At 46.9% G+C, this 21,821-nt stretch overlaps 1 protein-coding gene across 2 annotated transcripts in view; it reads right to left on the bottom strand.

Moving 5' to 3' along the window:
• NIPAL3 (NIPA like domain containing 3) overlaps nucleotides 1-21,821 on the bottom strand; it is a 55,286-nt gene that overhangs the window by 12,131 nt on the left and 21,334 nt on the right. The window contains exons 3-8 of one of the 2 annotated variants that reach the window (XM_006077977.4): nucleotides 18,280-18,348; nucleotides 16,363-16,534; nucleotides 13,614-13,673; nucleotides 8,271-8,416; nucleotides 4,719-4,815; nucleotides 710-845 (exon numbers count right to left, since the gene is read on the bottom strand). In XM_006077977.4, coding sequence (XP_006078039.1) covers nucleotides 710-845; nucleotides 4,719-4,815; nucleotides 8,271-8,416; nucleotides 13,614-13,673; nucleotides 16,363-16,534; nucleotides 18,280-18,348 — 680 coding nt within the window. Of the gene's footprint in view, nucleotides 1-709; nucleotides 846-3,239; nucleotides 3,685-4,718; nucleotides 4,816-8,270; nucleotides 8,417-13,613; nucleotides 13,674-16,362; nucleotides 16,535-18,279; nucleotides 18,349-21,821 lie in introns of those variants that run through there. The other variant, XM_025278730.3, reaches the window with a different exon arrangement.

Genomic DNA, 21,821 nt, shown 5'->3' on the forward strand with positions numbered 1-21,821 from the left:
AATGAACTCAAGCTCGTGGGAAAGCAGTGAGAGCAGAGCACCTGGGCAGCGGCGGTCACCCCTATGGTCCCCCAAGGCGCTGTGGGGGGACGGTGAGCCCCAGCAGCTGGAGTCCGGGGCCTGACCTACCGCACACACCATACTGAGTCCTGCACTGTCCACCCTCTGTCCCCACACAGATCCGTCACATACCCACCCAGGCTCTCTGCTGGTCACCGGTCTCAGACGTGAACGAGGCCCAGGCCTCCCACCCTCAGAACTCCTGCTTTTGAGGGAGAAACTGTCATCTCGTTCTTCTACTTGGACAGATTTCTTGAGGACAAGAAATAACAACTGCTTGCTCTTTCTCAGATGACAAACAAATGGCTCTTGGGGATGGCACAGCTCCTTCTGGAGAGCCCTGAAACGGGCACCCGTCTCGGTCCAGGTGGGAAGGGAGGCTGACTCGGATCGCGCAGGTCTCACATTTTTGAGGCAGAGAGAAAACTACATCCACTCGAGGCTTTTCAAGTGGCACAAAAGGCCCTCCATATGATAACTCAGCAAATGAGTGACCCTTCTCGCTCCACAGTGGATGCCAAACCCTGGTGACAGGCTGCCTGTGAACGTTCTCCCTTCCCTACAGCTTCAAACACAACCGTGATCAGACCCAGAAGCTGGAAGAGACCTTTGTGGGGAGGCCCAGCGGAAAAAAGACTCTGCAACTCACGCGGCTTGATAGATGGCGGTCGCCACCATGCACACGAACATCACGTAGAAGATGGGGTAGTCGAGCTGCAGGTTCCCCTGTATGGACAAGACCAGCATCCCGGCCACAGCCTTCACCGTCACCGCGGTCATGGAGCCTGCGGAAGGTCAACAAGGACACGTGGGCACCGCAGGGCAGAGCCCAGCCCGTGATTCACACAGTGAAAAGGCCTTCTGTGCTCTCCCGTGGAAGCAGCTAGGTGAGCAAAACCCCAACAGGTATTTCCAAATGTCCCTTCTGAACTCAACCAAAACAGGGCAGTGAGTTCACATGGAACCCTAGAGCGGCGGCGCCAGGTCTGGAACATGACCTCAAGGCAATCACAGGGAAAATGTGTATAGAGCTTTTTCAGTCTTTTTTTAAATTTTATTTTTATGTGTTTATTTGGCCTCCCAGGTCTTAGTTGCCTGCATGTATGATCTAGTTCCCTGACCAGAGATCGAACCCGGGTCCCTAGCACTGGGAGCGTGGAGTCTTAGCCACTGGAATGCCAGGGAAGTCCCTTTTCGGTCTTTTAAAATGCTTAACCAGTTGTATTTTTAAAAACATTTCCCTAGACTAGATGTTTTAGAATGCACACCCCTACGCATATGTATATACTTTTCAAATATGTATGCTTATTTATTTTAAAATTAGAGTCAAGTTAACTCTGGGCTTTTATAGTATGTATATTATAAAACATATGCAGGAAACATATGTCCTTCACTTAAAAGGTGAAGATAAAAATGAATACCGGTTTGAATACTTTTTTCTTCCCATACGCCCAGTGGACTGTCTTGCTCACCTCACTGTAGAGACCACTGCTTTACCCAGCACCACAGAAATGACCTCTCACTCTAAACTATCAGATTCCCCTGCCATGCTGCTGCTACTGCTGCTAAGTCGCCTCAGTCGTGTCCGACTCTGTGCGACCCCATAGACGGCAGTCCAACAGGCTCCCCCGTCCCTGGGATTCTCCAGGCAAGAACACTGGAGTGGGTTGCCATTTCCTTCTCCAATGCATGAAAGTGGAAAGTGAAAATGAAGTCGCTCAGTCGTGTCCGACTCTTTGCGACCCCATAGACTGCAGCCTACCAGGCTCCTCCGTCCATGGGATTTTCCAGGCAAGAGTACTGGAGTGGGGTGCCATCGCCTTCTCCTCCCCTGCCATAGCAGGAGTCAAAAGAAGCTCCCAAGTATGGTACAACTAAAGGTCCTTGTCCTGGCTGTAATGCTCTGCTTTCCTGTTTTCTCAGCTTTTGCACATTTTGCCTTCTCCTGCCAACAGCCCATCAGACATGGTGACTTTTGGTGGCCCCTCAGCTACTTAGCGGAGAAGGCAATGGCACTCCACTCCAGTACTCTTGCCTGGAAAATCCCATGGACGGAGGAGCCTGGTGGGCTGCAGTCCATGAGGTCGCTAACAGTCGGACACGACTGAGCGACTTCACTTTCACTTTTCACTTTCATGCATTGGAGAAGGAAATGGCAACCCACTCCAGTGTTCTTGCCTGGAGAATCCCAGGGACGGGGGAGCCTGGTGGGCTGCCGTCTATGGGGTCGCACAGAGTCGGACACGACTAAAGCAACTTAGCAAGCACGCAGCTACTTAGGTCGCATTTTTCAAATGTCAGCAGCCAGTTTAGATAAGCGCTTCCTCCAGACTGCCCTTGTTAGTGAGGAGGGGACAGAAGGGAACTGGCCAACATGCCTCAGAACTCTCTGGTCTTCTGATTCACCAAGAGAGAAGGTTTGGGACCATGATCTTCCAACCCACTTTGCAAACAAAATCATCAAGGAATGGGCCCCTGAGTCATACTACAACAGGAATGAATCCTCTAGAACACGATGCTCAGTGAAAGAGGCCAGTAACAAATGGCCACAGGGTGTATGATTCCACTTATATAATATGTCCAGAAAGGCAAATCCATAGAGACAGAAGATACATTAGTGACTGGCCATGGGCTTCCCTGGTAGCTCAGACGGTAAAGAGTCTGCCTGCAGTGCAGGAGAACCAGGCTTGATCCCTGGGTCGGGAAGATCCCCTGGAAAAGGAAATGGCAACCCACTCCAGTAATCTTGCCTGGAGAATTTCATGGACAGAGAGGAGCCTGGCATGCTACAGTCCATGGGGTCGCAAAGAGTCGGATACGACTGAGCGACTTCACTTTCTACTTCCACTTCCATGGGCTGGGAGGATGGGAAAATGAGGAGTGACTGCCAGCGGGCATGGTGTTTCTTTTGGGGGACTACAAAAACATTCTAAAATTTGATTATGATGATGGTTATATCCTATGTGAATATACTAAAAATCACTGAATTATACACTTTAAACAGGTGAACTTTATGGTATGCAAATAAGATCTCTGTAAAGCTGTTTAAGGGCCTCCCAGGTGGTCACTAGTGGTAGAGAAGCCGCCTGCCAATGCAGGATACAGAAGAGATGTGGGTTCAATCCCTGGGTTGGAAAGATCCCTTGGAGGAGGGTATTGCAACCCACTCCAGTATTCTTGCCTGGAGAATTCCATGAATAGAGGAGCCTGGTGGGCTACAGTCCATGGGCAAAGAGTCGGACATGACTGAAGCGATTCAGCATGCACAAAGCTGTTAAAAAAGAAATAGTGGAAACTTATCAAACAATGACTCGGATCTGCGTGGTCTACGGCCTGCTACTGGAGTGGACTCGCTCTTGACAGGACACTGGGGATCAGTGCTCACCTTGTTTGACCCCCTTCCCGGCCCTGAGATCTGGGTGTTCTCTGAGGCCCATGTTTAGGGGACCGTGTGGCTGACACACAGTCCCTAGGAGGCAGTGGCGGGGTGGCACCCACGTTTCCCTCTCCAGGAGGAAGGGGTGCTTCTCACGGCTCTTCTTAGCAGCTCTAACTCTATGTGGGCTGAGAGCCTCGCCCCAGTCTGATTTAGGAGCCATTTCCCCCACTGTACCCACTGTGCCTCTAAAAGGAAAAAAAGAGAGAGAGAGAGAGAAATCGAAATCAATTCTTGCCTTTAAATCCAGAATTAAGTCTTTACCTTTGACAGGTCTTACAAGCATCCTTAGGGACTTCTGCTGTTGGAGCCCGCTTCACCCCTGACTTCTCTGAATTAATTTCCAGTCGCCCCCTCCACCCTTACTCTGCTTTCTTCTTTGTCACTTTTAATTGGCACTGCTCAAACTTAACACTATTTATATATTTGTCAACTCACTTACTGTCATTCTCCTCCCTTTAGAATAACAGCAGCCTGAGCGGAGGGGTGTCTGTCTGGCTCACTGCTCTAGCTAGTTTGCAGCACCTCTCTTGGCACTTAGGAGACTTGGTATTTGAGCAAGAATACCGAACACTGAACCCTAACCCTAACCCTAACGAAGAAACTGACGAGGCCCATAGATAGCCAGTGGGAATTTGCCATATGACTCAGGGAACTCAAACTAGGGCTCTGTGACCACCTAGAGGGGTGGGATGGAGGTTCAAGAGGGAGGGGACAGATGTATACCTATGGCTGATACATACTGATGCATGGCAGACACCAACGCAATATTGTAAAGCAACTATCCTCCAATTAAAAAATAAATAAATTAAAAAAAAGAAACTAACAAGGTCTGTGTCCGGTTAGTAGGAACCCAACCCTGGTAGCCTCTGATGCAGAGGGACCAGCCTGAGCCGGCCTCCAGCAGCTCCTGGGTCCAGCAGCCCGCAGCTTGGTAAACAAAACCCATTATTTCCTTTTGGTGCTACTTAAAGAAAAAGAAAAGAAAGTGAAGTGGTTTAGTCGTGTCCGAATCTTTTCGACCCCATGGACTGTAGCCTACCAGGCTCTGCCGTCCATGGGATTTTCCAGGCAAGAGTACTGGAGTGGGTTGCCATTTCCTTCTTCAAAGGCTCTTCCTGACCCAGGGATCGAACCCAGGTCTCCCGCATTGTAGGCAGATGTTTTACCGTCTGAGCCACCAGGGAAGTGGCAAAACTCAACCACCCAGACCCTCACTTACCGAGTAAGGCCACCAAAAGGAGAATCACCACGATGTTATTGGCGTTCCTTTCCTTGTAGAAGTACAGCAGCAGGCAGAAGAGAATGATCTCCACGAGCTGCAGAGAACAGCAAGAGGGGAGGTCAGCGGGGGGCGACGGGCAAGACCAGGAGACCCTGGTGGGCTGGGCTGGAGCTTATGCTTCGGACTGCGCCAGCTGCAGGCCCTCCATGTGGAAAGAGAATCAAAACATTTCCCAGACCCCTGCTAGACATCCTGCAGGGAAGCAGGGAACGCTGAGTCCCTCTAACCCCCACCCTGCGGGGGAGTCCACCTCGTCGGGGGGCTCTGAGGGTGCTGTGCCAGCCTCATGTCCACCTTGTCCTGGACGGTCAAGGTTCACCAGGCTGGGCTGGTGACCCCCTTCACTGCTCCATGGTAACGCCCACTGAAACTGGGGAGCTGGTCACAGAGGGAGACGCTTGTCTGCTGAGAAGAGCTCTTCAGTAAAGTACGTAGGTCTATATATACCAGTCGCTCGCTAACCAGGCCACTACTATGTGCCGCTTGGCAGAGTCGGAAGGAGAGGACATCTGGAGTCAGGGAGGCCCAGTTCTGAGCTTGGACCTCCTTCTAAACTAGCCGGGTGACCTTGGGCAGGCCACTTAAGTTCTCTGAACCTCAGTTACCACCTCTGTGAAATAGGGATAATGACAATAATTCCTAACTCACAGGGCCGTGATCACAGCCTATGCGTAACGAGCTCATGAACCTGCCTGGCTCTCTTCTAAGCATGTTATCTTTACTCACTCAACTCATTAAATCAGCGCCATAATTCTAGGAAGCACATACTACTGCAATCCCAAGCTAGCAAATGGGGTTTGAACCCGGACAGTTTGGCTCCAGGACACATGAGCTTTCCCACTAGGCTATGCTGCTTGCAGATGGGGGCCCTGTGCCTTGTGTTCAGAAGATGCTCCCCAAGTTCAGTCCCTGGGTCTGGAAGATTCCCTGGAGAAGGGAATGGCTACCCACTCCTGTATTCTTGCCTGGAGAACTCCATGGACAGAGGAGCCTGGTGGGCTACAAGCAAAGAATCCTACCAGAAAATGTAAAATTAGAGAACTCTAAAGTTTGAGAAGTTCCCCGCCCTTGCAGCAACAACTTATCCTTTCTACTCCTTAAAAAGGTCCAGACATTGGCAATATTCTTCCAGGAAGTGAAGCAAGCCCAGCGTCACTGGGCTTTAGTTTAGCAAAACTAAAACAACAGCTCAGCTCCATTTGCCTGCCTTGACCTCCCACCGAAGTTTGTTTACCATAAAAACCAACACAAAAACATTAATCAGCATTTTAAGAAGAAAACCATTTTTTTAAATTCCTCATAATTATGAGACCACAAAACACAGCGGCTTTCATTTTCCTGTGTCTTCCTGTCTTTGTCACAGTGAATACCTGTTTAATCTACTTGTCATCACCGTCCAAGCCCAATTTTGTGCTGGGCCATTTTTAGTTACATAAACAATTTTCATGTTTTATGAAGTTGTCATAATTATCTTTCATTGCTGCAGAATACGCCATCAAGCAGATGCACAGTTATTCCTCAGTATTTCCAACTGATGGGTGTGGATTCTGGCTGTGGGCAGGGGTGGGGCCAGTTTCCCCAGCATTTTCATGATGCTTGAATGCATCCCGGGAGAGCGCTTGGCACCCTAGTTCGAGTTGACTGTGTATGCGCCGCTGCCTCCTGATGGACCACGAGTTCTGTGAGTACGTCTCATTTAGTTTTTATACCCACAGTGTCTGCCACAGAGCAGACACTCATTTATTGAATTTGATTTGGCCAAATTCCTCCAGCTGCCTCACAGTCATGACGGAGGAAGATAAACTGAATGGGTCACTGAGCATCAGTCACGGGCCAGGTGGTTCCCACGCCATCCCGACAACCACTGCGGGTCCAGGGATCCGCCGATTTACAGAGAAGGAGGCAGAACACGTGGCCAAGGGCCTTGGTAATGGCTATACAGTAAGGAATGGACTCGAGCTCAGGACTCTGTAAAGAGAAGTCTGTGTTCTGGGGTCAAGCTTTTCCTGAAAAGGTGGGTCTCTGGCTCTGCCTGGCAGACACTCTTCTAGGCCCACCAGGTCAATGCTGGGGCTGGTGGCAGTCAGGAGATGACACAGCCCCAACCTTGGGGAAACCTAAGTCCTCTGATTTGTGGGAAATCTGAGGGGAAAGGACGCTTGGGGCCTCTGCAGCAGGCCCAGGCGGCTGAGGCAAGACCAGTGAATGCCATGGTCAGCAGGCTGTGGTGACATGCGCGGCCAGGCAGGCAGGCTTCGGGTCCAGCTCTGCCCTTGGGGGACTCTGGGCAACCTCATGAACCCTGAGATCCAGTTTTGTAGTCCATAATATGGAGAGAAAAACACCTGTGTTATGGGACTGTTGAGGGAATATGAGAGGTGATGAAACACATTTTCACATCCTGAGGTCTGGGGAAGTCATTCTGGTTTATACACGGTTTAACTCAAATTTTATGCTAACTAAAACAGCTTGTCATACACATTGTATGTCTGTTTTAATTATGAAAGAAAAGGGAACATTGACCAGAAGTAAAGAATGCTTATGTTAAAAAAAATCAAATGCCTTCTTTTCTGCTACCCTTTTGATGATAAGATTCCCTCCCCAGGTACCAAGGACAAACGGACTTGCTGTGTACATGCTGATCTGTTTTTTTAACTTGAAAGAGCACATCTTTGACTTGTTTAATGTTCTCTGACCTGACAAGATACAAAATTGTGCTGAAAACCAGGCTTCCCCAGGGCAGATCCTCAGAGTGACCTGAGAGGCGGTCTCCTGGGCTATGGTCCATAGTCTAGCTCATATAAAACTCTTGGCTTATTGATTATTTTTGATGACAGATAATATACTAAAAAACATTTAACATGGTGCCATGCATGGAGCAGAGATATACCAGTGGCTTTATTAAATACCTTGAATGTTTTCCTTGATTAGTCTACTCGTAGACCCAACCAGGATGTAACTGGAGCAGAGGACTGAGCTCCGGTTGGGGGTTTAGGAAATAAAGTTCCCATTGTCTCTAGTTTTTCTATCAGCTTCTATCAGCTGTGTGATACTGGCCAAAAAGAAATAACTGCTTACAATTTTAACTTTTTTTGCTTACCTTAACTGTTTTAAACATTTAATGTAGCGATATGTAAAGACAAAGACAAAATAAAAAGCACAAGCATAATTCCATCTCCCAGAGACAACTACTGATGGAGTTTCTGTTTTTCTGTCCAGTATTTTACAGATATGGTACAGACATACAAATACCTCTAAAAAATCAAGTTGTCATATTATACATGCAGTTTTAGACATTACTCAGGACACAGTGGGGAAAAAGAAAACACCTGACCGGGAACGACATACTCCCGCGAGCATGGTGTTCAGTGCTGTGAGATACGGCATGATGCCCGTGAACCCCGTCTTGCTGGGAATTCAGGTTTTTGGTTTCTAGGACTCCATCCCCACACCCACCACCTCAGGTGGAAGGACCGGAATGTCTCGTACCATGTACAGGAGAAAAGGCCAGCTCACGAGGTGCCTGATGATGTTATCGCCTGTCATCTTCTCGTGACTGTTGGGTCCGAATGTCACCAGCAAGTAGGTACCCACGATGGCCAGACCGCAGCCAACGAAGGATAAGATGTAGCGCCCTGCAGGGAGAAGGAGGTGTCGCATGGCTCACTGCGGCCACTGGCCAGGCCAGCACGTGCCTCTGGGGCAACACATGAGGACCTGCTGTTGTCTGAATTTTCGGCTTTTCTTTATTTAAAAAAAAAAAAAGAATATCTCCATGAATGTCGTTTAAAAAAATAACATTTAACATGAAACAAAATGTTAATGGGGTATAGCATGCATAACAAAAAAGTGCTTGATGAATTTTGACAAAGTGAACTCACCCATGTAACCAGCACCCAGGTGGAGAAAAGGAATGTTAGCAGGGCCCCCAAATCCTCACTTGTGCTCCCTTCCCATCAGTAGACTCCACCCCAGGGTAACACTTTGACTTCTACTGGCACTGATCGTTTGCCTGGGTTTGTAACTTTATATCGATGCAATCATACACGATGTTTTCTCGTGTCTGTGTTCTTGCAAGATTATGTTTGTGAGGTTCATCTGTATCCTGGCCTGTGGTGATGGTTCCTTCATTCTCACTGTTGCATGGTGGTCTACGTGTGACTAGGACACAATTTATCATTTCTACTGTTAGTGGGCATTTAAGTAGTCTCCAGTCTTGGGTTATAACAAATCATGTTGCTATGAACGTTCCTGTGCATGTCATTTGGAAAACAAATGCATGTACTTCTGTTGGGCATAAAACTAGGAGCGGAATTCCTGGGTCCCAGGACATGCCGATGTTCAGTTTAGTAGTTATTGTCATGGTTTTCTAAAGTAGCTGCACCCCAACTTCCACTCCCACCGGTACAGTATGAGTAAAACTGCATATTTTTTCTTCTTCATTCTAGTTGTTTTGGTATTGTGCTCTTGTTTACTGTGTATTTTACAAGGAACATTCTAAAGCTAGATGGGCGAGATTTAAAATATATATATATATAAAACCCTCAAAAGCAAACCTTCAGAGCCTATGTTTTCCAAATGACAGGCACAGAAATTTTCATGGCAACATGATTTATTATAATCCAAGACTGGAGACTACTTAATGCCGTCAACAGTAGAAATGATAAATTGTGTCCTATTCACACGCAGACCAACATACAGCATTGAGACTGAAGGAACTACCACCACAGGCCAAGATCAGAAGAATCTCACAAACACAATCTTGCACGAACACAGACAATTAAAAAAAAACTGTCTAATCCTCTCCCAGTTGGCTATCTGAACTACTCCCAAGGAACTATCTAAGTACTATCAGCACTACTCCGCAGACTTGTCAGAGACTGTTGGTGGCCCAGGAGGCATGTTCCTGGGTGAAGGTCCAGAGTCTCCTGACTCTTCCCCAGGGTCCTGTCACACTCTGGCTGAACCCTGTGGGGTTGCTGAAAAGCTTCTGAGGTTGAAGGAACCCAGCTCCAGGCAAGTTGAAAAGGGCTATGACTTCTGAGCTGCACATATGGTGACCGCAGGCCTCTGGATTTTCCTGTGATAGAAATAACTATACCTGTTCCATTCTACCCGGAGAAGGCGATGGCACCCCACTCCAGTACTCTTGCCTGGAAAACCCCATGGACAGAGGAGCCTGGTAGGCTGCAGTCCATGGGGTCTCGAAGAGTTGGGCACGACTGAGCGACTTCACTTTCACTTTTCACTTTCATGCATTGGAGAAGGAAATGGCAACCCACTCCAGTGTTCTTGCCTGGAGAAACCCAGGGATGGGGGAGCCTGGTGGGCTGTTGTCTATGGGGTTGCACAGAGTCGGACACGACTGAAGCGACTTAGCAGCAGCAGCAGTTCCATTCTACCGTATCTAGGAAATGTGATACCACATTAAATGTCCTTTATTTTCAATGCTTACTCCTTGGAAGGAAAGTTATGACCAACCTAGACAGCATATTCAAAAGCAGAGATATTACTTTGCCAACAAAGGTCTGTCTGGTCAAGGCTATGGTTTTTCCAGTGGTCATGTATGGATGTGAGATTTGGACTTTGAAGAAAGCTGAGCACTGAAGAATTGATGCTTTTGAACTGTGGTGTTGGAGAAGACTCTTGAGAGTGCCTTGGACTGCAAGGAGATCTGCAAAGGAGATCAGTCCTGGGTGTTCATTGGAAGGACTGATGCTAAAGCTGAAACTCCAATACTTTGGCCACCTCATGCGAAGAGTTGACTCATTGGAAAAAACTCTGATGCTGAGAGGGATTGAGGGCAGGAGAAGGGGATGACAGAGGATGAGATGGATGGATGGCATCACTGACTTGATGGACATGAGTTTGAGTGAACTCCGGGAGTTGGTGATGGACAGGGAGGCCTGGCGTGCTGCGATTCATGGGGTCACAAAGAGTCGGACACAACTGAGCAACTGAACTGAACTGATTTTCATTCTAGGCCTCAAAAGGTGTTAAAAAAAAACCCCAAAAACTAGTTATTAAATTGCTCAAATGAAGCAGCCATGGTTAAACTCAACAGGGTAAGTTCTGTGCAAGCCTATTTCTTTAAGTTCTCTGCAGGCAGGGACAGGTCTTACTCATCAATATGCCTGCATTGTCCAGCAAAGGACTAGCACTGGGTGAATGTTTGCTGAATTTCATGGAACTTTAAGCAGGGTGGCCACACACAATTGTGCAGGTTGCTCACTGCACAAGGGCGGCGAGGAGGGCTAAAATCTAGCCCAAGCTCTGCTCACCAAGGCAGGTGCCCACAGAACTACAGATGGCCAGAGGGGCATCTTTTTCCAATTCACATAGGGTGTGCTGCTCATTCCAGGACCACCTAGAATGACCCTGGAAGGGACATAAACCTTTACACTGGTCTCTGAATCAGCCCAGCCCCATCCCTCTCCTTCTCAGAATTACTATAAATCATTCTGAGTCTTTGCAGTGTGGTTTATTTGCTGAACAGTTCAGTTCAGCTCAGTTCAGTTGCTCAGTTGTGTCTGACTCTTTGCAACCCCATGGACTGCAGCACACCAGGCTTCCCTGTCCATCACCAACTGACGGAGTTTACTCAAACTCATGTCCATTGAGTCGGTGATGCCATCCAACCATCTCATCCTCTGTCATCCCCTTCTCCTCCAGCCTTCAATCTTTCCCAGCATCAAGGTCTTTTCCAGTGAGTCAGTTCTTCACGTCAGGTGGCCAAAGTATTGGAGTTTCAGCTTCAACATCAGTCCTTCCATTGAATATTCAGGACTGATTTCCTTTAGGATGGACTGATTGGATCTCCTCGTGGTCCAAGGGACTCTCAAGAGTCTTTTCCAATACCACAGTTCAAAAGCATCAATTCTTCAGCGCTCAGCTTTCTTTATAGTCCAACTCTCACATCCATACATGACTACTGGAAAAACGATAGCCTTGACTAGACTTGCTGAACAGTAGTTCTGCTTTTTCCAGAGTTAGATTTTTTTCTTTTTCCACCTCCTCTTCCAGTCTTGCTCTTACTCTTCACCAATGATTCAGAACAGTGCTTCTCAAACCTGGCTGTATGTCTGCAGCATCTTGGGAGCTTCTTCTCCCTAATGTTTTGTATTTAGAAACTTTCAGACGCACAGAAAAGTTGAAAGAGTTGTATAGAAAGCACTCATAGTCCCACAGCAAGATTCTAAATTGACATTTTCTTATACATGCCTTATCGGCTATCGATCCATTTTCTCCATCCCTCCACTCATTCTTCAAGCCAGGTTATTTTCGGATATATTTCAAAGCAAGTTGCAGACAAATATACTTCATCGTGGGGAGCTTTGTAAGAATGCAAATGCCTAGGGCCCTCAGCCCAGATTCAAAGTCTCTGGGAATACAGCCTGGATCTACCATTATGTCACGTCCTAGCATGGCTTGTAAGGTCCTACATCATCCAGTCCTCATGCGTCCTTGCTCTCATGTCCTCCTTCCTCCTGTACTCATCACCTTACAGGTGTGCTGGCCTTACTGATACCAGATACGCCAAACTTATCCCAGCCTCAGGGCCTTTGCACCTGCTGCTTCCTCTGCATGGAACACTGTGCCCACAGACCTTGGCAATGGTAGTCTCTTCAGTATTACTTGGGTCTGGGCCCCACCTCTTCAGAGAGTCTATCCCTGATCAGTCTGGGAAAAGTATCCCCATGTTCCCAGTGCCCCACCAAAAAGCATTGTTTTCTCTGAAGCACTCACTAAGATCCAGAATTATCTTGTTGATTTAGTCATATAGTTCACTTGTTTATTATATATAAACATGTATACAGATGTATACAGATATACATATAGGGCTTTTCCAGTTGACTCAGCGATAAAGAATTGTTTGCAATGCAGGAGCCTCAGGTCTGATCCCAGGGCTGGGAAGGAGAAGGGCATGGCAACCCACTCCAGTATTCTTGCTTGGAGAACCCCATGGACTGAGGAGCCTGGCGGGCTACAGTCCATAGGGTCCAAGAGTCGGACACGACTGTAGCGACTCAGCATGTCTGCACGCACACACATATATGTAATATATACATTAGATTGTAAGCTCCATCTGTCCTACTGCTATATCCTCAGCACCCACAGCAGAGGGTGGAACTTAGTAGGTAACTTCTTCCCCACCCCTTGGGTTTCTATGTGGAGGGGCCTCCAATGGACCCACACTTCTGCTTCTTGCCCCATTGGTCCACATTTCTCAACTGAATGGAGATAATCTATGAAAAGAATTTAAACACTCGGGTTTTGTTCTTTTTTCTCCCTTCTCTGCCACAGGATATGAATGTACGGCAGGAATTCTGGATAAGTGTTCCATTCTGTAAACCTAAATATTTCCTTGGGAGGCTGGCCTAAGGTCTAGGTGGGGGCTGGGGCACACTGGAGGAGAATGGAAACAAGTTCATGGGGCCACACGTTCTAACCTAACTGTCGTTAGTAATAAGGCGTAACTTCTGATCTCCTGTTTGGCTTCCTTGTTTAGTTCCCATTGCTTTAAAACTCAGGGAAAGAGGGAGCCTTTTACCGGGCCTACAAAAATCCCAACAATAGATGTTCAATAAATACTGATTATATGCAATGAATGAAAGCCCATTTTAAAAAGTCTCACAGATGGTTCTGGTGGATAGCCCGGTTTGGGAACCACTGATTAAAAAACCCAGCCCTCAGTAGCCTGCTGAGGGTGGGATATAGAACCACACGGAGGAGAAGGAGACAGATGATCTCTAGATTGGGAGGAGCTGGATTTATACTGAAAAAAGACACAAGAATAAAACTACGAACGTGGGCTCAAACCAACAAACTTACTCAGGAAGTCTTTGGGTTTCCATTTTTCTTTGATGAATATGATTCCTATGATGGCGCTGGCTGTAAGGAAAGAACAGCAGAAGAAGAGAACTGAAGCTCCCATCAGTCAAATGCGCGTCCCTTCACCCACGCCCTCTGGGTTGGCTCATTTGCACTGGAGCTTGGTACTTCCTAAGCTCTCACTCATGCCCCCAAGAGCTCAGTCCCTTGTAATGTCCATCTTCAAAACAGAGGCTCCTCTCTGAGCTTCCCTGAGGATTTCCTACAAGGCCAGGAGCACCGGGGGTTGACTATTTGCTGTGTGACCAGAAACTCACACAAGTTCTTTCTGGCACATTCACTCTTTGGGTGGGCACTATTATGATTCCATGTGAAAAACAGGGAAAGGAATCCCTCAGCTGGCAAGGAAAGGCTTGGACTTTCCTAGGACTGCTGGAGCCCAGGAGTCCTGCTCCTTCATGGCAATGTCCACCTCTGATGTTTCCCCCTGGTTCTTTTCTCTTCCTGACTCTTCCAAGCTTGCAGACGTATTCAGACTTCCTCATGACTGTCCTAAAAGAGGAGGCTGGCATTGATTGTGAATAGCCCTGGATTACTGTCTTAGGTCTGCCTCTTCTGGCTGCGTTTTCTGGGTAGGTCACTTCACCTGAGAATTCATTTCCTAGTCACTGAAACCGTGCGCTGGATTCAGCCTGCACCAGCGGGCTGAACGTTAGTAGTCAGGAAACCATGAGTAGCTTGGAATCAGCCACAGTTTGAGTATTTATACCAGAAACACTACAAATCAGGTCTTCCTTTTCTTTCTTACTTTTCTGTCCTTTCCCTACCTCCTTCCACCTTCTCTCTTCTTTCATTTTCTCTCTCTCAAGTTAGTTTATCAGCACATCACTGAAAATACCTACTTCTCCCTGGAGAAGGAAATGGCAACCCAGTCCAGTATTCTTGCCTGGAAAAATTTCATGGACAGAGGAGCCTGGCAAGCTATAGTCCATGGGGTTGCAAAGAGTTGGACACAACTAAGCGACTGAGCACACAGAGTTATAGGGTCAATTAAATGAGATAACACATGTAAATTATTTATCACTCAGTTTGTGATCGATAACTGAGCTATTATTATTATTAAAGCATCTGGGACAGTGACTAATATGTAATAGGTAACCAACAAATGGTGGTTATTATTTTAATATTTATTTATTTTTAATGTTACTTTTTTCTGGGTGACTAAGAAGCTCTAAGATCTCCGTAATTTCCAAGGGCTGATCCCTGAAGTTCCATCATTATAATTTGCTCTATTTTAAAGAATTTGGTTACTTGATCCTTATTAAACTTTAAAGGCTAGTATTTAAAGCACCTGTCATTCAGTCACATATTCCTCTTTGTGAATAAAGGTTCTGAGAGCCCTTTGGACAGATCAGCAATGCACAGAGGACAAATCTATTAAAACCCTGTTGGGATGAGCAACAACACAGGTGTGCAACATGGGCCAGATGTAAGACAGGAGGGAGAAGTCAAGACTATGGTAGACAACTTGCCTCAGTGAAAGGCACTCAAATGATATTTTGAAACAATATTGTGTGGGTAAGAACATGGCATGCCTGAAGATCTTGGTCATCTTGTAGGCTGCCTGTTTACCCACCCTGGTCAAGAAAGAGGGGCTTTCAATAAATAGGATGAGGGAAAGGAAATAAGTTTCCACTCCTTTGTCAACTCCTGGTAATTGGTAATGACTGCCTGAAGCCCTGAGGATTCTGAGGGCCCATCCAGGCTCACGAGGAAGGAAGGCTATGATTGATTAGTGATGTCTGCCTTGGGTACAGGAGGGGCCATAATTGCCAGGCATACACCATCCCTGCTGGCCTCTTAAAAGGGCCTCTTAATTCCAGGAGGATTAAGACTCAAAATATGATTTTCTCCTTTAAGAGCAGGGAAGAGCTTCTCAGCACTGCAATCCTCGTCAGTAAGATGAAAAGAAATATTTCAAATCAAGTTCATTGATCTTGCTCCTATGTACAAAAAACTATTGTCCACTAATGTACTAAAATCTTTTATTTAACAAAAAAAGAATTTTTTCTAATTCTATTTTATTTTTGACCTCATGAACATCAAAACTCCTTTGTCTTCTAGATGGTTTAAACATTCTGAAACACTGGTTCAGTGATTACAAAAATTACAGAAAAAATGGCAGATGAGAAAGTTGATGTTTTTAAAATGATATCGGTTGATGTAAAAAGATCAGCGAATAAGCTGAATATGCATTTCTTACAGGGGCTTCTCTGCTGGCTCACATGGTGTGAGATATCTGAATTCTATGAAAGCTTAGTTTATTTTCACGGTGTTAGGATGAACTGGTCAAGGTTAATCTTCCTTCTGCAGTAGAAATAACAAGCAACTCTGATAAACGTTCTGAATCTTAAACAGATTCAGGAGGCAAATAGCCTGGTGTGCATCCCAGCCCTGCTCCTTACTAGCTGTGTGATTTGGGAAAAGCAGCTTCACTACTCTGTGCCTCAGTTTCCTCATCTGTAAAATGAGAATAATAACAGTGTCTCTCTCAGAAGGCTGCCAGGAGAATCAGTATCTGTAAGTGCTTAGAGTAGGGGCTGCTGTGTGTGAAGCCCTTTGTAAGTGTTAGGTTTTATTGGCAAAGCAAAAGCTGGCTTGTTGAGCAGGTCTCTTTGATCCTGGCAGTGACAGTGATCACAGAGGTGGGCGAGTCCCAGGGGAGGGTGGGGCGGGAGCTGGGTCTTACCTATCACAGAGACAGCGCTGAGGGGCACGATCAGAGAGAGGGGCGCAAAGGCGTAGGAGGCAAACACGCCCAGCTCGCCCAGAAGCATCAGGAACAGGCCCAGCCACCATGTCTTGGTCTTGAAATAGGCCCGAGGGTCCTTGGAGCCTGCGAGGCGGATGTGGCAGTACTTCTAGAAGTCCAAGAAAGAACACGATTCGTCCAGATCTCTGGGGAAAAGATGCTACAGCACATGAACCCTAAATCCACAACCCCCCCCCACTCTTAAAAATAACTTGGGGGAGATTGTCAGATTTTTCTGAGTCCTCCCTCAGAGAAGCGTAAACACTGAGACAAGAGCTCTCAAACTGGCTGCAAGGCTTTACATTCTCCAGGAAGCTTTAAAAAAATACATGTGTCTGGGCCTCATCCTCAGAGGGGAGGTGTGGGCAAGGCCTGGAAATGTGCATTTCTGATGTACATCACAGGCAATGGGCAATCTGGGGTGAGAGCCATGACCTATGGACCCCCACTTTAGCCTGGCCCTCGGGTTGACCCTCTAACTGCAAGGCTCAGAAGTCCCCTTGTTCAGGGTGCCCACCTGGATACACTCCTTTTTGGAGAAATGCCCACAGCGCTGCTGGGCAGACTGTGAGTGTTAGAGGGTCTTCCCCTCCCTTGGGTGGACACTTGGCCCAAGCAGGGACAGTGTTCCTAGTTCTGGAAATGTGAACTTGGGACACAGACCCTGAGGCAGTGACTAAGGAAAGCCCCAAAGGCATGCTGACTCAGAGGCTCAAGTCTGCCACGTAGGTTGGATCATGGTGCGGGGTTGTGTAGAAGCAGATACGGAAGCAGAGGAGCTGGTGTGCAGAGGGAGGAGAGGGAGTCAGACGAGGAGCCAGGAGACCACGCAGCCTCAGAAACACACGTGTGCACACGTGGAAGCAGAGTATTCATGTGCCCGCTCTACAGAGGCAGAGCAGCTTGCTCGCTGAAGCTGGGGGCAGCGTGAAGGGAAAGGATTAGTCAATGTGCTGTATTTGTCCGGCTTCCAGGCGTCCAGTCTTTTTTTTTTTCTTACTTTTTAAGTTGTGGCATGTGGAATCTTTAGTTGTAACATGTGGGGTCTAGTTCCCTGACCAAGGACTGAACCCGGGCCCCCTGCATTGGGAGCATGGAGCTTAGCCACTGGACCCCCAGGGAGGTCTCAGGTGTCGAGCCTTATGCTGGGCTTCCCAGAAGCAGTCCTTGAAACAAGGACTAGGAAGCAGGGCATAGATTTGGGAGGTGATTCCAGGAAGCAAAATCAGGGAGGTGGAAAGCGAGACAGGCTAGGGAAAAAGGTCATTGACGGGTACACTAGAGGGTGAGTTAGTGCTTAAGGCAACTGGGGCCCAATTCCACTGAGGACCCTTTAAGAGACCCGGTGAACACTCCTCAGAACCATCCAACCCAAGGACGGGGGGCTGGGGGTATTTATCCATTGAATCCCAACCCCCACGGGTTGAAGGCTGCCCTGGGGCATTAACAACCACACCAGCACCCAACACACACAGCTGGTTGTCTAGCTGCACCTGCAGCCAGTGGGGGTCATTCCCACGGTGCTCTGAGCTCACTCCAAACCACAGCTGCCTGGGGTCTCAACTAGGCCGAGGGCATGTGGGGCAGGGCGTCCACAGCAGCTGCTCCAGGGCACTCCCCACCCCATCTAGAGACTTCTAAATAACAGAGAGCACTGTCTTCATAGTTGAGGGGTGATGGGGGATGAAGTGGGGGCATAGAACCAAGAGAGAATCCTGGAACAATCCACCAGGTATTGTCCCAACCCCAGGATGGGGGGCAACATCCCACTGGGAGGAGGCAGACGCGCCTGCCCCGGATAACCCGACTCTGGCTACATCTCTGCACCAGGCAGTGCTGGTGATGGAAACATACCTGGAGATTCAGTGCAATGCTGACCACAAGGTGCCCGAAAATTGCCAAGAGAGCGCCGATCAAGTTTTCCTGTAAGGAAAGTTCACAGAAGCAGACATGAATGAGCTGGGCCTAAGCCAAGGGGACCCAGGACACAAACTGTTCAAACAGTTTGAACCCAACTGTCTGCTGTTCCAAAACAAGATCAGAAAAACAACCTTCATTACAAAACCACGCCTCCCCAGACCCTCTACTGGAATTTTTCTGCCCGAGTTTAATCTGGCTGCCTTGCTAGTTTAGAGAACATGGCCTGGAACTGGACACTACCAGAAAGCACCAACTTCTGCCCACTGACCCCAAGGATCTGATAAGGCCTAAGTCTGCTCTCCCAGTCCCCTTACTATATTGACTTGGCATAGGCTGGCACAGAAGTCAGAATTTACAGGAAAAACACAGGCAGGGATATGTTCGCCATCTAATCAATGGAGTCTTCCTCTTCCCAGAGGGGTTTCAGTGAGAATCTTTTAACTGGCAAAGTTGCTGATGACACTTTTAATTATTTAATTTATAAAAATCTAATTTATGTCACCTTAAGAATGAGGTTGCCAGTCCAGGTTTGATGCACGATACTGGATGCTTGGGGCTGGTGCACTGGGACGACCCAGAGGGATGGAATGGGGAGGGAGGAGGGAGGAGGGTTCAGGATGGGGAACACATGTATACCCGTGGCGGATTCATTTTGATATTTGGCAAAACTAATACAATTATGTAAAGTTTAAAAATAAAATAAAATTAAAAAAAAAAAGAATGAGGTTCAGATTTGTTAGGATGACATTTTTTTAAAGAAAACTTTATACAGTTATAACCAAATATATATTCACTATAGAATAATTAGGAAATATAAATGAAAAGAACAATAATGCAAGAAGATTAAAAAAATCAGACGGTTACTGCAAATGTTTTGGTTTTTGCAAAAAAAATTTTCTGTCCATAAATTTAGATGTCAATAGAAATGTTAATATATTTTATAGAAATAAGATGATAACCTGGTCCTTTACCTAAGGTATTATAAACGCACTCCCCAATGCGTGTGTGTGCTAAGACACTTCAGTTGTGTCCGACTCTTTGCGACCACATGGATTGTGACCTGTCAGGCTCCTTTGTCCGTGGGATTCTCCAAGCAAGGATACTGGAGTGGGTTGCCATTTCCTCCTCCAGGGGATCTTCCCAGGAATCAAACCCCTCTCTTATGTCTCCTGTGTTAGCAGGTGGGTTCTTTACCACTAGCACCTGTAAAGCTCCTGATTCTATGAGTTTGACTGTTTAAGATACCCCATATAAGTAGAATCATGCAGTATCTGTTTTTCTGTAACTGGCTGATTGCCTCAGTCAATTTGGGCTGCTGTAACAAATGTGACAGACTGAGTGGCCACTATTTCTCACAGATCTGGAGGCTAAGAGGTCCAGGATTAAGGTGCTGGGTGATTCTATTCCTGGTGAAAGCCCTTTTCCTGGCTTGCAGATGGACACCTTCTTGCTATGTCCTCACATGGTAGAGAAAGAGAACTAACTCTGTCTTGTCTTTCTTATAATGGCACTAATCCCATTTATGGATGCCCCATTCTTGTAATTGCCTCCCAAAGTCCCCATCTCCAAACACCATCACATTGGGAATTATGACTTCCACAAATGAATTAGGGTAGAAGGCACATTTAGTCTAGCACTTACTTCAGTTTGTATAATGTCCTCAAGGTTAACCCATGTGGTGGCATACTACAGGATTTCCTTCTTTTTTTAAGGCTGGGTAATATTCCATTGTGGGCTTCCCTGGCGACTCAGTAGTAAAGAATCTGCCTGCCAATGCAGGAGATGTGGGTTTGATCCCCAGGTCAGGAAGATCCCCTGGAGGACGACATGGCAACCTATTCCAGTATTCTTGCCTGAGAAATCCCATGGACAGAGGAGTCTGGTGGGCTACAGTCCACGCATGGAGTTGCAAAGAGTCAGATACGACTTAGCAGCTAAACAACAACATCCCACATCCCACTGCAGTATATACCACATTTTCTTTCTTCATTTATCAACGGACATTTGGGTCGTTCCCACATCTTGACTGCTGCCAACAGTGCTGCAATCAACAACAGAGCACCAATATCTCTTTGAAGTCTTGATTTCAGTTCTTCTGGATCCTGTCCAGTTTTTGACCCATAGAATTGTGAGCTGTAAAATGGTTGTTTTTAGCTACTTAGGTTGTTTGTTATATGGCAACAGCTAACTGATGAGCTTCCCTGGTGGACCAAGGCCGCCTAACAATCCAGCAGTTTTGGGCTGGGACTCAAGATGTGACTCTATTCCAGATGTTTACCAGTGGGTGGTTTTCATCTTCCCTTGATCTGAGTATGGATCACTCTACTGTTCGGTGGTTTCCCACTTTTTTGCTCAGTGAAGGTATCTTAATGTCTTCCCATCTTAATGTCTGGCTCTAAAAGCCTTTTAAGGCCATTCTATGAACCGGGAATATCTTAAATTAACTTGTCACTATCTTTTTTATTGAGACAAAATTAAAAAACCATAAAAGCCAGCATTTTGACCTTTTCAAAATGTTTTGTTTTTAGTGTGTATTCACAATGTTGATACGAGTAATGGCACTGAAAACGGTGGAATAAAAGAACTCCAGGGAACTATCCTTCTAGAAAAACCGTGAATGAACTCGTAAACACTGTCTAAATCAATTTTTATAGAACTCTGGAGTCTAGTTAAAAACTTATAACAAGCAGGGGAAAGCCTGGTAAAGAAAGAAGCATTTGCTTTATGGGCAGAGAGCACTGCGGCATTTTAAATCACCTGCCAACTATTCCTTAAACTACAGACCCATGGTCGTCATGAGGACAGAGGGAGCAATAAGGACTTTATTTGTTAGAAATTGTGGCTGTGGATTCTGACCTGCCTGGCACAAAGGCCTGCCTTTGTTTTGCCTGACTTGGAGGCGTTCCAGGCTTGGTGGGAAGCTTCCAGGATGCTACTGCCGAAAGCTCTTAAAGGCCCAAGTATTGGACGCAGCAGCCTGGGGCAAGGGATAGCACAGGGATGAACAATAGACAGAAGGGAAAGGCTGGGCCGGAAGAGGCCAGGAAGGAAGATATAGGGGGACAAGGTGAGTTGGGAAGGGCTTTTCAAAGCTCGCAAGGATCCTGCAGAATCAAGAAGACAATTCACACACCCAGGGCTGGATGTGTGCTCCATAAAACACTTGAGAAGATGCTGAGCCTTCACCTCCGGTAGCCTTCAGGCAGAGGAGAAGCAGCAAGAATTCTGACAGAGTTGTAAACAGACTGGTAAAGCTTGGAGCAGTGCCCCGGCAGAGCCAGTCTGCAAAGCCTGGGAGAGTTTTGTCTTGTTTTGCTTTTGCTCTAGGCATTCAAGGAACTCTACTGCAACACAAACTGACCACCAAGCTAACAGACACAGACTTGGGTGAGCCACACACAACAGAAAATACAGACTTTACCAAAAAAAGTTGAGAAAAATCACTAACCAAGGAAACAATAACAAGCCACAACAGA

Source organism: Bubalus bubalis, chromosome 2 (genome assembly GCF_019923935.1).
Source record: "Bubalus bubalis isolate 160015118507 breed Murrah chromosome 2, NDDB_SH_1, whole genome shotgun sequence".
Lineage (NCBI taxonomy): Eukaryota > Metazoa > Chordata > Mammalia > Artiodactyla > Bovidae > Bubalus > Bubalus bubalis.